General features: G+C 41.2%; 1 protein-coding gene and 1 long non-coding RNA gene across 3 annotated transcripts in view; one reads left to right on the forward strand and one right to left on the reverse strand.

The window, feature by feature from the left end:
- The window catches only part of LOC144823421 (uncharacterized), a 454764-nt gene that overhangs the window by 355483 nt on the left and 81589 nt on the right, over positions 1–17692 (forward strand). The gene's annotated exons all lie outside the window — the stretch shown is intronic.
- Positions 1–17692, reverse strand: part of FCN3 (ficolin 3) — a 143894-nt gene that overhangs the window by 6919 nt on the left and 119283 nt on the right. For both annotated transcript variants that reach the window (XM_078681913.1, XM_078681914.1), the window contains one exon: positions 14758–14892. In XM_078681913.1, coding sequence (XP_078538039.1) covers positions 14758–14892 — 135 coding nt within the window. The remainder of the gene's footprint in view (positions 1–14757; positions 14893–17692) is intronic.

The following is a 17692-nucleotide window of genomic DNA, read 5'->3' on the forward strand; positions in this document are numbered from 1 at the left end:
TAACCTAAATGCAACTAGTGGGCTTTCATCAATGATTGTGCCACCGACACAAGTAGCCTTTCAAACCTGTCGTAGGCCTGCCATTGCAGGGACTGTGTGTTCAGCTGTCTGCCACTTTGACATGGCATTTAAAACCACTTGCCAAGTCTTAAACTAACCTTGTATTACACATAAGTCAGCCCTAAGATAGGCCCTAGGTAGCTCTAAGGGAAGAGTTATGTGCAACTAAAAGGTAGGACATGTACTTTTATGTTTTACATGTCCCGATAGTGACAAACACCCAAATTTATTTTTCACTACTGTGAGGCCCACTCCTCTCATAGGCTAGCATTGGGACATCCTCAATACACTTTTAAGCTGTAATTCCTTATTAGAAAGAGGTAGTTGCATTATGTTTCATATCTTTGGAATAGTAATGATAAATCACCTTTACTGGTAACGTTGGATTTAAGATTACTGTTTTAGAAATGCCACTTTTAGAAAGTGGACATTTCTCAGCTCTTACTGCTCTGTGTGCCTTACAGCCTGTCTCCAATATACGTCTAGGGTGGGTGACAGCTACACTTTGTGCATTTCCCTGTAGACAGCCACAAACACAGGCATGGTGGGTGTGCCAGAGAAATAATGCATTCTGATAGATCTTTCTGGGCTGGAAGAGAGAGGGGGAGCTGACACTTACACCTGAATAGGCAGTGGCCTGTTTCCCAAAAAAGGACTGACTACCATCTATTGATAGTCTAGAGCCAGGGCTGGGAAGAAAAGGCATCTGCGCTTGCTTGGGGGTAGAAATGGTGTAGCGTGACTACTCTAATTAAGGAGTTTGAACTGCTCTGGTATGTACTGCCTATTAACATTGTGGGTTTCTCTGAGTCCTGGAAGTTGACAACTATGCAGTCTCCTACACCAATCTTTTTTGTTTGACCTAACCACCACATTCTTCTGGCCATAATAATGTCAGATGATATGTTCTAGCCATTTACAACATTTTTAGTACACCAATGAGTCACTTTATGTATTCGATCCTGGGTGGATTGCCTAGTTTCTTGAGAGAGAGAGGGGACCTCCAGTAGAACTGCTACTAACAGGGCAGATGCAGGGGGCAAATCAGGGATGCTTTGGTTCGCTATTTTAAGTATGCCGTGATTTGGTTGGATACGTGTAGGTAAAAGGGCCCTCTCAGGATCAGGCTCAGGTGGTCTACTCGGCTGGATTACCTCAGGATTCTGGACAACAGGACTTGCTACCTCGCTTGTGTTTGGCTGACTTAACCCACTAGGTATTCCTTCAATTCCTAGAACATTTAAACATGGGCCGGGTGAGTCAAGTTGAATATGATTCTTATTCCGGGATGGAGTTGCCGCCCCTACCCCCATTAGTTTTGACATAAGTGTCGAAGCACCCTTATTAAAATTAGTAATCAAATTGTGGACTAATTTCTCAACCTTTTCTACTTTTAGCATTATTGGCACTAAAAGAGCCTTTGTCATTGTCTCAAACTCTGTAAATAAAGAGTCCAATAGCTGCTCTTGGTTCAGACCAGTTTGTAAGGGCGGTTGTGTCCATGCTTGTAACCATGGGGATTTCCTCGAAGCCTTATTACAAACAGTTTGTTTTCTCTTGGGCGGTGGTAAGTCTGAGGCCACTTCGTATCTGTCTGGTGTTTTATCAACTAAAATATTAGATGACATATTAAGCTCTTCAGGGGTTAGTATTTGACTTGGAGGTGCAGAGGCAATTGCGACTGATGAACATTCTAAAAGACCCATAACAGCTGCTGATTTGCTTTGTTCCCCCTCCTCCCTAAAGGCGTGGGTCAGGAGGCATTTTTCAGCCTCTTTGATAACCTCTGCTCAGTCAGAGCTATCTCCTGTGTAATTGCATGTGCAGCTTTATTCAAGAAAGAATCACTTTTGCCAGCCGTGCAAGCCCCCAAGGCCCCCCCTGTGAAGCGGGTGCTTTCCTTTTGCCCATTACGGACGCTAAATCACTAAAACCCCCTGTACCTGTATGAAGTCACTATAAAGTACTTAGAAGATCAGGGTTAATGGGGTGATTAAAAGTACCTTGGTTTTTTGGCTGATTTCTGTCCAATGTCTAGACATCCAAAGTACAATTTGAGGGATTCATAATAAAATGGCCAAGTGGTCTGGCCAAGCCCGCGCCGGTGTGCGTCCCGCACTGCGGGAGTGCGGCAGCCCTTTCATGCGCCTCCTGGCACAAAAGCAAGATCGTCGGCGGTCCGCTGCCACAGGTAATGCTGGGGGTGGTAGTTTGCTGCCTCCCTGGTAAAACTGCTATCCCATGCTGGGGGAGTGCGCCAGCCCTTTTGTGCACTGCCTGGTACGAAACAAAAGATCGTTGGTGGCCCTCAGCCGTGGGTGATGCTGGGTGTGGTAGTTTGCTGCCTCCCAGGTCGGACTGCTATCCCGTGCTGCGTGGGTGCAGCGACCCTTTTGTGCTCCTCCTGGTGTGAAAGCAAGGCCTTGTGCGGCCCCCTGGCGCGGGTGATGCTGGGTGTGGTAGTTTGCTGCCTCCCTGGCTGGGCTGTCCTGCACTGCGGGAGTGCAGCGGGACTTTTGTGCGCCTCCTGGCAGGAAAGCAAGATCGTGGGCAGCCCACTGCTGCGGGTGATGCTGGGCGCGGTAGTTTGCTGCTATGAGTCTGTTAAGTCATGCTGCTTACATTGATTTTTAGTGCCGGGAGTTTGTCTCGCAATGTAAAAGCAGCATAATGGCACTATGCTGCTGCTTTCTGCCGCTTCAGTAGACATTATACTTGAGCAGCAGCTTCTTCAACGCGAGCGGCAGATTTCCCAACATGAGCGGTCGTGACCTGGCATGACCGCTGGTGTTGAGAGATGTCACAAGAGGCGGTCCAGCGCAAGTTTTTTTCTCACAATAGCTCATGAGAAAAAACTCCCCTCCACTTCAGAGTTTGGCAGAACTTCGTGCTCTGCATGGAGTAGGAAAAACTCTGCTTGCAGAGCAGAATTTGTCGCTCAACCCTACTGTTTATCCACCACCCGGGAGAGAACCTGGCACCCATCCTTCAGGAGGTGGTGCGCTTTAGGAACAATTCTAGGCTCCTGATCAACTGGTCGAAATCCGAGCTCTTCCCACTGACTGATGCCACCTCCCTGTTCCAATGTGACTTTTCCCCAAGCTGGTGTGACTGCTCGGTTAAGTACCTCAGCGTTCACTTACAACAGGATAGGGAACAGGTGATCTGATTGAACTACAGTCCCGCTAGCAACACCTTTATCACACAATGAAAAACTCTGCACCCATTGGGAAAGTGACTAAGGCTGTTCCCTGATGGACAAAATATGGTCCACCTGCTGTCTACAAACAAGTTCCGTCTCCCCTAGCCATCATCATAAACGTATCCATTATAAATTCCTATGCTATGCTTACGTTACTCCTGTCAACCTTCACAGATATGACCACACAAGATCCCGGAGTGTCCCAAATGCCATGACATGAGAGCAAACTTTTTACACATGACTTGGACTTGTAGGCATATATCGCACGCCACTGGACAGAGATCTTTTCCTGCCTGGCTCAAATGGTGGAGACGGATATCGACCTGGCTCCACTTATGGCCCATCTGGGTTATGTACAAGACCTTCCAAAAAGCATCCGTGGGTATATGGCGATTGCCCTCTTGCTTGCTAGATCAGAGATTGCCCTTCATTGGGGTGATAGGCACCCACCCCACCATTCAAAGCCGGCTTGCGAGCCTGGTCTATTGTGATACCACAAGTGAGCATTCTGCCACACTTCAGGCCCCATCCTCTGAGCCTAAGGATATTTGGCAGCCCCTCCAAACCTATTTACTGTCAGTGACAAATCCTACTCAAAAAACCTGGAACAACTTCACTCAGCCTGTCACCCTTATGGGATCCACCTGCTCTACCCCTCTCCCTTTCGCATTAGCTCTGACCTCGTTCCCCCACTCCCCCGTCCTCCATTCCTCCCTCAGTTCCAATTATGCCCGGAAGGGTCGCAAGGCATAAGACAAATTCTCACACGTCACAACTCACAGTGCGATAGTTTGGAAGATGGAGTCCGATGACACAGCACATTATTGTTGCAGTTGAATTGTTGAAGGAAGCTCGAATCCGACACCTGAAAGAGCCTTCAGAGTGTGTATTATTTTCTCAGTTTGCCTTTTATTTGTCTTCATTACTCCGCTTCACTGGCGGATTTATTATTCCTATTCTATGGATCAAACTGCTGTATTTCACCTTGTACTACCACTGTTCTGGAAGACAGTCTTAATTGTAATATGCGCTTGAACTACGCACTATACCAAAATAAATCAAATCAAAAAATAACTATTAGTTTGTGTGTGTAATTATTATTATGAATTATTATTATTATTATACGTTATGTGTCATATAATAAGTAGTTTTATATATTTATATATATATATATTTATATATATATATATATATATATATATATATATATCCTGTACACCGTTTGTCTCCTCACGCGCTCGTGCAACACAGCAAGCAGACTCCGGACACGGACCTCGAGGTGTAAAAGTTTTATTCGGCAGAAAGAGTCACCGACGTTTCGGCTCAGCGGAGCCTTGATCACATGACAGCGTTTACTTCATTAGGTACACCTTTTAAAGTGATAGCAAGTGATTAACTAAAGTCACCTGTGCAAACTTCGTAATGAACATGGAAGAAATACTTTGCATTGCATACAACATCTATATTGCATCAATATGTTTCTTGAATAAATGTAAAATACTTTAAAACCATCTCATATTAACAGGATAAAATCTGGATTACATTAAATTGAATGACTATGAGAGAAGACATGAAAAAGGAAAGAGCGTTATTATTGTAAAATACACATCTTGACTAATCACCCCCGTCTAAAAAGTCCTATTTACAAGTAAATATATACACCAATGATGACCCCCTAAACATTACAAATGTATATTTATAGACATGATCTTCAATTTCTCTACCGGTTTCAGGTACCTCGGTGAAATAGTTCAATTACTATAAAGTGCTAAGTGCTTTGTTTTAAAGTGCAAACTGTGCTTTGTAAAGTGCATCAATACGTGCAAATATAGCATAGTGCAAATACGCAGACTACAAAAGACCAAGTTCCTGATTCGGTTCATTTATATACAGTATATGATTAGGTATAATACAATCTCTCAAAAAAAGAGAGAGAAGGGGTTACATTTTTACCCCTACTATATTCCTTGTAAACTTGTTTAACAGGGCTTCCAATACATTACGGGTAAGTTATTATTTACAAAAAGTCAAACAATTCCATATATATATCCTGTGTGAATGCAACTAGTTTCCCATGTTTTTTTCGAAAAGGAGTTTTTTTAGTGCTAGAAAGAGTTAAAAATAAAAAAGGCAGGCAAACAAGAAGCCCGAAACCCAAAACCCAAACCAATCAAAAATTACAAATAGATAAACAACCTAATGGGTGAGAACCTACAATTTCATTAAACTTCAATGGTTCTTAACCTGGTTACAAAAAAACCGTGCACAGTGAAAAATAATAATAAATGACTAACATTATGTTCAAATAGCAGCAATAATTTCTTCAATGATAATTCTTGAGGACTGTGACCGCTCGCAGCCCCCACGGGATCCGTCCCAGTTCTCTCCCAGCCGGGTGAGGCCCTGGACAACATCCACGTGGAGGAGAGCCCACAGTCCTAATATCCTCAGTTATCTAGAGCAAGCATGTGTGGAGATCTTCAGTCACATTTAACCCCCGAGGCACCTTAGTATTAAGCAGGAGGATGTATTTAGTTTCAAGTTTTCTAAGCTTGGTTTCCCTGTCTCCGCCTCTTTTAGTATTGATGACAGAGTCAATCACCCAGTATTTTAAACCACTATTGTTGCTTTGGTGGTGGTCCTTAAAATGGCGCGCAACAGGATACGTACTGTCCATATTCGTAATTGCTCGCAAATGTTGCAAGATGCGTTTATGGACAGCATATATATATATATATATATTATATTCCATGTATGCATTTTTTGTGTCTTTTTATTTGACGTTTATGGTTTAAATTTAATATGCTTGCATATTTTATGGGATTTTTTCATTCTTCTTTATTTTTGTAGGTGATATTTATGGTTTTACAACCAAAGTATATAAACTGGATATTTCTGTCATCAATTTTTTTTTTAGCAATTGTTTGTATTGCAATACTTCTGTTGGCTACATTCTGTCATAGAGCCTCTGAAAATAGGATTGATAGAGATATTCTACCTTATCATTTGGATTTTCCCTACACTCAAGCCGTCCACTTTTCCTATAGTATTCATTTATTAGCACTTCTTTGGCTGCAAATGGTGTGATTCACGATTAAATTGAAGGAGAGATATGAGTCTCTAAAGGACATTTACAAATAGGCAACAATAAGAGAGAATCAGAACTTCAGGCATAAGAAACAGATATGGTGAGATGATTGAGAGGAGGATAGGCAAGAAAGTGAAGGAGTGAATAGGAGGTAATGGAGACAATATATTAAACATCTATATACGAGTAGGGAAAAACAAATATCTGAGTATTTAAATTATGAGCTAAAAGTAGTGTTCTAGCTTTTTTCATTCAGAAAGGGAGTATAGTATTGTGGTATCTCATCTCTTTGGGGAGATAGTTCCAGACGGATGGAGCTGCCCCACAAAAGATGTTGGATTTGAGGTGGAGAATATCTTTGCATCTAAAACTTCTGAAACATTAACATTTGGATGTATGTGGGCATACAGATATATCTCCTAAAGCCAAGTGATGTTATATAACTGAAACCCTGCAAGACTTGATTTCTGAACAAGTACGTTTCATAGAAGCTTCTGTGAAAAAACAGTTGAAGGCATCCTTAATTGAAGCAAACCTTCCCCCAAATCTAAGCCCTTTCCTCACTTTGCCTAAATAAATCAACTATGCACTTCAAGAGACAAGAGACATTTATAATCTCCAGGTGAAACTAACAGATACGCTTCGAAGAAAGAGCTTGTGCCAGTGTGACTGGGAAACCACAGTCAATGTAACCTATCCCCTTTCAGCTCTGTCCCCTCTTCCTACCAGCTTTGTCCCCTCATCATGTCTTTTGTCCAAGGGAGTCATTGAACTTTGACACTTGAGTATCTCATAGCACAGTTGTTAACTAGCTTAGTAGTGTTACCCGCGGCCAAGGAATGCAGATATTCTGATAAATCATCTGTTATGTTATGTTATGTTATTAAAAATTTATAAAGCGCGCGTACGCCCAGGGGCTTCTTGGCGCTGGTAAGATAAAAAACATAACAAGAGGTGAGTCTGCCGGAAGAGTTATTTCGGGTAAGCTTTTATGAAGAGGTGAGTTTTAAAAGCCTTTCTAAAGGCAAGGAGGTCTTTACTCTGTCTGAGGGCTAGTGGTAAAGAGTTCCATAGGGTGGCTGCCAGGAAGTGGAAGCTGCTGCCGCCTTGTCGTTTTTTCTTAAAACGAGGAACTTCTAAAAGGTCTTTGTGGGCAGAATTTAGATTCCGTGAAGGGACATATCTACCGATCAGCTGTCTGATAAATAGGGGTCCCTTGCCTTGCAGAGCCTTAAAGATAATGCACCCGGCTTTGAATTCGGCTCTTTGAGCCACGGGTAGCCAGTGCAAACTCTCCAGGCCTGGTTTGATAGATTCCCATTTGGGTACTTTGCAGATCAGCCTAGCGGCCTGATTCTGCAGGTACTGTAGTCTTTTGAGTTGTCCTGCGGGTAGGCCTAGGTATAGGCTATTAGAAAAGTCAATGTGGGAAAGGACTAGGGCCATGACTACCTGGATTAAGGCGGAGGGAGTGAGGAAATGGGCGATTTTCCTGATTTTTCTTAGTTGGAAAAATCCAGAGGAGACCACGGTACCAATTTGGGATTTTAGCGAGAGGTCCCCGTTGATGGTTATCCCCAGACTTTTTACAGTGGAAGATTTCTTAGGGGGAAGACCCATGTCCGACGGCCAGAAGTTAGGGCTCCAACTGATTTCGCTCTTGCCGGGCAGAATCAACTCAGTTTTCCCCGGGTTTAACTTGAGGTGATTTGAGGACATCCAGCTCTGGATTAGAGTCATGGTGGCTTGGAAGTCCTCCACCGCGTTAGGGGAATTGAGAACAAAGATAAGCTGTAAGTCATCTGCATAGTTATATGCAGTGACTTTGTGCTTACTCAGGGCAAAGAGGAGGGGCCGCATGTACAGATTAAATAGCAGGGGGGATAGTGAGGAGCCCTGGGGCACCCCACAAAAAGACTTGACCTTGGCGGCAGAAAAAGAGCCTAAGCGAACCGATTGGGTGCGTTCGGTGATGAACGATTTTAACCAGGCTAGGGCAGAGTCTCTAAGACCCGCCTGTTCGACACGGTTGACCAGAATGGAATAGTCAACCGTGTCGAATGCCGCGGACAGGTCGAGAAGTACTAAGGCTTGATGAAGGTTGTTATCAGCGTTGGACCTCAAGGTGTTCTGGACTGCCAATATTACTGCCTCAGTGGAGTGGCCAGGTCGAAAGCCTGCTTGGTTGGGTTGGAGATATTCTGTTTCCTCCGCGAAGTTAGAGAGGCAGTTGGTGACGTGCGCCTCCAGCATTTTCGATAGAAAAGGTAGCAAAGATATGGGCCGATAGTTCGTAAGGTCGAGCGGGTCGATGCCAGGCTTCTTGGTAAGGGGAATCAGTAGGGCCTGTTTGAAGCTGCTAGGTACTGTCCCTGACGTAAGAGAGTCGTTGAGTAGGGATATCATGCAGGGATATCTATGGCAGGATAAAATGTAAAAATATTTCATCCCTATATTTAAAAAGCAAAACTAACAATTAAAAACAGTTTTTTGTTTTGTTTGCTAGTTATACACTGAACAATTCTTCTCAGACACTACCACCCAAGACAAATTTTGAATTAGTGGCCCATTCACAAACTGCATTTCAAATATGTAAAGTAGTACTGACTAGCCCTTCTCTCTTACTCCCAAACGCATTTGCAACCCTTAGGAAGTACTTGATCTCTGCTCCTCCCAGCTTTTCAGTGGCAGAGAGCTCTGTACATGTAAGTATATGTCTCGATAGTAAATGTGTAAGAGACCAGTTTGAGTGGTGGGACAATGGGGTATATCTACTACAAATGGAAGGAGGTTACGGAAAAGTAAGGAGAGCTTTAGGGAGGGTTATGCTGATACAAATACACACCGACAAAAAAGAGCATTGCTGTTCACAGATTATCATCTGTAGTCATTAAAGCCCTGAAAATGTGTCAAAACAGGCTAAAATGAACTCCAGCCCAGCCTTGGAGTAAGTCAAGCACCACACAAGACCATTCACTAGTAGTGGAACCATTCTCATAGAAACAAATGGAGACATTCAAATAACATAATAGCTTATAGGAAGTAATATTAAATAAATGACATTATTTTGACATTTAAATTATATGCATATTATATACATACTTATATGCATAAGCACATATATATGATATATATTTATCAACCTAGTGTTAGAAAAAATATTATACAATATTTTAGTATTTCAAAAATGTAATGATAAACCTTATTAACTAAAAATGTAAAAATAACCTGAATTAAATCAATGTTGCACAAAATTTATTAGACATTAAATAGGGCGGCATTTAAACAAAAGTTTAAAAATTATAATTTGTAAATTAAATGTTTATATATATACATTTAATTTATAAATTGTATATATATATATATATTTGAATTCATAATTTACACATTCATTAATACACATTAAATATGATGGGGAATGCCCCAAGATTCAACTCTCTTGGGAGAGAATCATCACTAAATTACAGGAGGTCTGTAAGAAAGAAATTACCTGCACCACACAACTATATCTCCTCAACATATGGGAGGCCACTGAACTGACCAGCACCGAGCAGACCTGGGTATCTCTGGGTCTGGCCATAGCCAAAAGAAATTTTGCCCAGAAAAGTGGAGTAAGTGATAAGCCTCGAATTGGGGACTGGGCAAAATAAATGGACAGATCCATGATAGCAGAAGAGGAAGTCTATAAGAATAGGGGATGCCCGAAGAAAAGGAAACAAAAATGGGCTAAATGGAATACATTCAGAGGCGAACTTTGCATCTCTCCAACAGAGGAGTTAAGAAGGGGAAGGGACGAGATCGACAATCGATAACTGTGATATATATACTAACTATGTAATTGTATGCACGGGATCATATTGAGACAGGCTGAGACACTAACTGTAATGTATACTTCCAATTTTGTGTGGCTTGCCTTCAACAAATTGTTCTGTTAAACACTTTAAATATAAAGAGTATTTAAAAAAAATATGATGGTTAATGTGCTGTTACGTATTATTTTATTAGGTTAATAATACATCGTTTAAAGTATTTCACATTTATATAAGTTCAATATTTATGGTTATATTTAAACAAGAATAAACTTTAATCATTTTCACTATACTTTCCCATTGGGAGAGTTTCTTCACAGTCGTGGAGGTAAACATCTACGTCTGTAAAGTAACTAGTAGTAACATTACACTTTTAAATCCTGTTTTAGGAGGCTCCATCTGCCTCCTGTTTTGAGGGGGAAGAGACAAGTAAGTCTACTCCTAGGTGTAAATCTACATCATTATTTGTGAAAAGCAAAAAGTGTGTAGTTTCACCTATGTGTACACACAAGTAAATATACACGTGCATATTTAGTTTTGCAAATTGAATAGGCTCCTTAGTGTAGCAATTGTCACATAGGACAACACTGCCCCAAAATATTAACCTGCAGCGTGGTACTGTAGGTCAGAAAGGAACAATTTAAGGTTATTAAGATTAAAATCCTATTTCGATAACTATTTCTTCATATATTTAACTCTACACGGTACACCACTCATCTAGTTACCTTACATTATGGCATTTATTAATATTTTACACATCCCTTTTTCAGACTTGTGACCTGAGCCCATGTCACACAGTCCCACAGTAGCAGTTCTCACTTGAAGATGAAGGAAAAGGTGGTTTTTAAACAAAGGATATTGAGGATAAAGAGGGTTTATCATTTCCCAGTCCAAAGCAGACGTAAGAAAGAAGGGGAACAATAAGAAAAAAACTGAAAAACACCAAATCACTTGACATTTTTGACACAGGGAGACAGAGACACGATAGACATAGAAATACATTTAGTGAAACAGGACATATTGGAGTTACATGTAGCTATTAGGAGACAGAAGACGTGAATCCCACATCTTTCAAACAAACACTGATTTGGACTCAACTGAGAGGCATTTTTCAGAAATCCCAAAATGATGTGAGGCAGCAGCAGTGTCAGAACGGTACATTAGAAATGTAGAAAGATATGATAGCATCCAGCATCTGTACTGTTTTTTGCAGGAAGTAATGTAATAATTATTTTGCATTTGTCAGTAGGCCATAGATCAACTGTTTGAAATACTGGAATGTTTACTCAAGCTAAACTTAGTGATGAATCTATCAAGAGGAATACCAAATATTAGCATTTAATTCTGAGAGTTGAATCAGAGTGTTGTCACATATGTAAGGTATGAGTGAGCTCATAAATACTCTTACCATATATACCTAAAAATCAGGTGCTGTCACAATCTGGGGCCAGATGTACAAAAATTGCATTTGCCAAAAGTGGTCCTAAATTGTGGACCTATGTACTGGAAGGGCTGTTCGTAAAATCACCATTCCAAGTGAGTTGCAATCTGACCTATCTAATTACTATTCATGAGGTAGGTTGCAAATGGCCACCCACCCCAATTGGTGGTCATCAGTGGGATGGAGGCATGCTGGGGTCAGCAGACTAACATGTTTGTGATCGTTTTTTTTCTGTTTTCCTTAAGGGAAGTACATTTTTGAATGCACACCAGATAGGTACAACGTTGGACACCTTATCATTAGTGTCGACTGGTCATGGTAAAATCATGTGTTGAGTGCTTTGGTTTTGCTTCTTTTGTTGAGTGGGGCTACTGTGCCAAGTCTGTTGTAGTATTTGCATTGGGGGTGATTATGAAGACTATGTGGAACATCAGGGAAAATATAGTTGGGTAGGATTAATGTGCTCATTCTGATAGTGGTGATGGCAGTGGATTGTTAGTTTGGGCACTGATTGAGAATTTAGACTGGGTTTTTTGAGTGCTTGCGAGAAGCTCACATGACCAGTACAGATGCTATCATTTTAGTCTGTATTAATGATGGTTATGAAAAAATGTCAGTAGCCTTGTTCGTGGGGGAGGTTAGAAATTGTTCAAGACCCAATTTGGATGTTCAGAGAAACATTGAACTCAATGTAGACGCGTTCATGTTTTTTCCTTATGCAGAACAAATTGCTGTTTAAAGATTTCTGCAGGAGGCAAGTATGACAAATTGGGATGAGCTTTGGTATTGGAAATAATGAGCTCAGCCTTGAGGCTGGTTAATTGCAGTGCTTAATTTGAGCCAATGTTTTCTGGTGCTTGGCACCGGCACTTATTTGCCAACGCCGGTGCTTGTGACATTCTGCCACAAGGTGGCGCTGTGTGGCTAATTTAGAGATAACCATAACAGTTAATTATTTATTCATTATGCTTTAAAATGACTATCACCTGCCAACCAAGCCATCCTTATAGCTTCGGAGGCCTGAAATAGTCTGAATTGTCACACTTGTAGGAGTGTTATGATTAGAAGTTGTGTTGTTACTATCACTGGCAGCATGGCAGGGGTAATGTGTGGTGCAAGTTGCCGCAGCCTCCTGGCGAGAGCCCTGGTGCTTATTTTTCTAAAAATTAAGCACTGTTTAATTGGAAATAATTATCTCGCCTTCAGGACTCACCCTATCAAGAACTTTCAACAACTCAGTCTCTGATGAGGCTTCCAGAGACAATTTGAAACAAATAGCTGGAAACCATCAGCTGGTATCATCAGCATATGGTTACACGAGACTTGAGAATCTGTAATGATTTTGTGAGATAAATGATAAAAAAGAGGAGGCTGTGGTTCGGACACGAAGGGAATCCTTCCAGGCAGAGGATGGGGCCCAATGGCATTCTCTAGAATTGGTGGTCCAGAGATTAGTGGAACCAGTTAAGAGGGGAGCTCCTTAGCACGGCTCACCTATTTAAAAGGGTAGGAAAGTTCACAACCTTGCGGACGTGAAATGTATTTATTTGATTTATATTAATTACATGAATTGTTGCTGTAATATTTGTCAACAACCCTTTAAAAACACGCATTTCTGAAAGTGAAAACTAAACAAATACAATCATAGGTTAGTCCTATATGCATAATATTAATCCTCACTAAATCGTTAACACTGTACCCCTGACCCTTATCCTCATACCTGCAAGGCCTGTACACTATACCCATCCTCTAATAAGTAGCCACGGCCTTAACCCCTACATCTTTAACCCTGTGGCCTTAAATGATAAACCTTAATTCCTATACAGATAACACCTAACCCATGAATCCTAAACCTGTGACTTTAACCCTCTCCGCCAAACCCTTAACCCCAAAACCAAACCCCTCCATCTTGCCCCATACCTTCAAGCCCTATTCCCCAGGCAGTAACCCTACACCCGTAACTCCTTAACCTTAAACCTTAAAAGCGCACCTTAATGATTTTCCCAAACCTATAGCCCTTAACTCTGTCCCCAACACTAATTCCTACCACCCAAACCCCCAGCCCAACACCCTTAACCCTTAAACCAATAGCCTTAACTTATATTCACTGTACCCATAACCCTAAGCCCTTACCCTGTAGTACACCAAACTCTTAAACGTACACCTATAATCTTACACCCTTAACCCAAAATAACATACTTTAAAATTCTGTACTGTTAACCCGATACCATAGACTCATAAACCAATACCTATAAAACTACACTTTTAATCCTTTGCCACTTAACCCTGTAACCTTAACGATCTACTTCTAACCCTTGACTTCTTAGCCCTGACCCCTTGATGTCTAGTCCCTATAAATCCAAGTCTTAACTCAATACCCAAACCGTATACCCTTCATCCCTAGCCCCATAATTAGCTGCACATTCTTAAACCCAATACCCTTACTCAAACCCTTAACACCTTAACCCCTTTTTCCCACTGCTTACTTCAATATATTTTGGGAAGAAACAATTTGGGAAGTGCTCTTTTTTCAAATTTTATATGTAGAACTATTAATTGAGGGAGTTTATTTTTAGAGGGGTTGCTTTGGAATACTGAGGCAATACAGCTGTGAAGACAACATGCATGACCAGACGGCAGCCTAAGCTCTTGTCTACAAATTCTAAGGTATTGTCAAGTGCTAGGCCTATAGGCCAAATGTAAAGGGAAAACTCAGTTATTACTTTCAAGATGTATTGTCAGCATTACTACTTTATTTTCAGGATTTTTTGTTGTTATTGTTTTTTGCCCTTCAATAGCACAAGCTTGTGGTGAGCAATGATGCATGCTCTTTCAAAAGCCAACTATGGAGCATGGTCAACTGGATTTCAGGGATCGTGGAAAGCACCCATGAGGGGTAAAGTAGTGCAGCCGCGACCAAAAGAACTTTACTTGAGGTTGCACTGCGACTGCATATTAGTTTTGTAATCTAAGAGATGACTGTAAGTGTTCATAGAGTGTTAAAACTGTGAACTTCAGGATTATCAGAGATACAAAACTGTGTGAAGACGCCAGAATGGACTGAAGGTGTCATAAATGGCATGTGTCGCTATGTGGCCAAATACAGACAATAATCCACTCCCATTGCATTTGCCCTCCCCAAATCGCACAAGCTTACCCATGGTCCCAGTAGAGTAGGCCCCCAAAATCAATGTATACAGTTCTGAAGCACCAAGGATTTTGAAGGTGCTGTACATTGCGAACCAAGACTGACCCTCAAAGTCTGCGGCATCGATACGAAGCTGGTAGGCTCCTGTGAGAAGACAGAGAGAAAAGAGAGAGACAAGTAAATTGAGGGACTGTTAACAACTAAACAATTTACCGGAGGATCTCATGCTTGCTGCTTTCACTATTCAACTGGATGGATTAGACACAAGAAGATAGATTTGTAAGATGGAATACATGCAGGACAAAAAAGGGGGGAATTTGCTAGTCTTGTCAACAGTTTTCATCCTTCCATCAAATTAGCCTGAATCATTACACTCATTCCCTTTTTCAGATGCACTGCTCTGTATTTGTGAACAGAAAATTGTAAGAGACATGAACAACAAGCCAGCAGATGCTTATCAGTTTTTAAACAGGACTTTACACCATCCACATCAATCTAAGAATCCTCTCCAGCATGTCACTTATGCACTCGTTATTAGTGGCTTGATGTAATAGGTTAATAATTTCCAACATCTTTGATTATTGAATAAGAGGACCTAAGTTTAGAACCCCTGGGACAGAAAACAAAGTGGTGATTCAGAGCACCCCATCTCATTTCACCCGAACCACTACTCTACAACCCTAGAACTAAACATGTTGTATTTTCTAGACACAAGACTGCATACATACTGCCCCTATAGGTACATGGAAACTTAGCTTCACCTTCCTTCAATATATGTAAGCTATTTTCTTACTAGCTATTAGACACTGTGCAGTGACTGCGATTGACAGACGCTTCACTTTTAATATTGTTGTTATCTTTCTTTGACCATTTTATTTATTCCGTTATAGTTTTAGAAGCCTGGCCTCTTCCACCTGCCTTTGCCTTTGTTATGCTGTTTGGTGCCGATCACACTTGTTATTTATTTTCCATTTTTTTGATTTTCATCTTTGTTTTGACTTTTGATTCTTTTCCAAATAGTTCTCAGTTGTCGTCCTTAGCAGCATGGAGGACCCTGGGCTCTGCCTTTCTCTGGTTGCCCTATCTTCCTTTCCTTATGTACCTGGTGTTGCTGGAACATCCTATGGTCTAAGTGACTATTCTGCCTCCATCCTCCATCTATGGGTCAATTGGTGTATTTGTTCCTGATGCCACTGTAGACACAAAGCAAGCTTGTCTACGTCCTTTCATACACAGTCTGAGCACTGGGTCCGAAATACTGCCCCAAAATCTCCAATTTTCTCTTACATTAAGCAAACACTGTTCGACCTCAATTCCAAGGTAGGGTCTATGGGCCACATGCATCAAGCTGTTTTGCATTCGCAAACGGTGTGAATCGCAAAATTCGGCCGTTTGCGAATGCAAAAACCTTTTTTGGGATGCATCATTTTTTCCCCCCATTTTTCCCAATTTAAGAAATCGCAATTTTTTGTGATTTCTGAAATTGCGATAGCATTTAATAAATCGCAAATTTTGCGATTTCTTAAATGCTATGCATGATTTTTTTTAATTTGCGAATTTGCAATTTGGAAGGGAAAAATTACCATGAAGTAAACCTTCATGGTAATTTGCGAAAAGTTTCAAAAATGCAAAAAAATGCATTTTTGAAACTTATATTTTACACACACACATGCCCTTGGGACATGTGCGTGAGTATAATGTACTTACGTGACATTTCAGGGGTGCAGGGGGGGGTCCTTTGGACCCCCCTGCACCCTTGAAATTGCATTCTCATTTTGCGATTCCTTAATTGCGAATTCGCAAAATGAGAATGCCTTCCCATTGATTCCTATGGGCCTATGGGCCTCTAGGCCCATAGGAATCAATGTAAAGCGATTCCTTATTTGCGATTCGCAATTAAGGAATCGCAAATAAGGAAAATTAAGAAATCGCAAAAACTTTTGCGAATTCTTAATGCATAGGAATTTGCGATTCCTAAATTGCGATTCCTTAATTTTCCCAATTTAGGAATCGCAAATTCCTACAATGATGCATGTGGCTGTATACCTCCATGCTCTGTCTTCCCCTTGTGAGACCTCTCAAGAGCCAGTAGGCAACAGTTGCACTTTATGTTTCTTCCTAAAGGCCCCTACATCTAACTTCCTATCTTCTGAGCTCTGCTGTCGCCTTTTGCAGGTCCATTATCACATCACAAAATTGAAATGCACGACTGTTACATGACCCTAAACTGGATCTACTTTTTCTCACATGGACATGGTTGCACAACACCTCCAGTCCTAATTTGAGAATGCCCCTTTCCAGGGATTATAAAATCTTCCATGTAGGTCAGTCGCAGAGCTTGGGCACTCGTATTTTACTTCATTCTTTTTCAAGGTGATCAATAATTGACAACAGTCTTCCTCCAGAATACATTAATTGTCATATTATTCTCTCTCCATCCTTAACACTGAGTATGTGTCCCAGCTATCGAACACTGGGACTCACCTCCAATTTTGAGTCAATTTTTGGCAACTTTCTATTGCCGGTTACCTTGCTAGCTTTCAATTTGTTGATATTATGGGATTTCAATTTATGGTAGACAACCCATCTCTTCCTCATATGGCTGAATTGTTGCACTCTTTTTCCCCTCATAAGGCCTTCATTTGACACAACGTGTTACCCTCCCTACGTTATGACACCTAGTTGATTCACTTTTTTTCATCCTTTGGAAATATAGTTAAGGCCTACAGTTTACTCTGTCTTTTAGAGACATTTTGGCTGTCCCTTTTCTTTCAACGTTGAAGTCTCCCTGTGAGCCTCTAATGTCCTCTTCATTAGAAGACATCCACCCTTGGGCTGCTCTACATTCACCTCGCTTCATCGGAATGCCTAATCACCTCTTCCTGCGGCTTAGGCAGCTTGGTGAGTTGGTATCACGAACATTACAACTGAGGGATGAATACTG

The sequence above is a fragment of the Lissotriton helveticus genome, chromosome 3_1 (genome assembly GCF_964261635.1).
Source record: "Lissotriton helveticus chromosome 3_1, aLisHel1.1, whole genome shotgun sequence".
NCBI classification, from domain to species: Eukaryota; Metazoa; Chordata; class Amphibia; order Caudata; family Salamandridae; genus Lissotriton; species Lissotriton helveticus.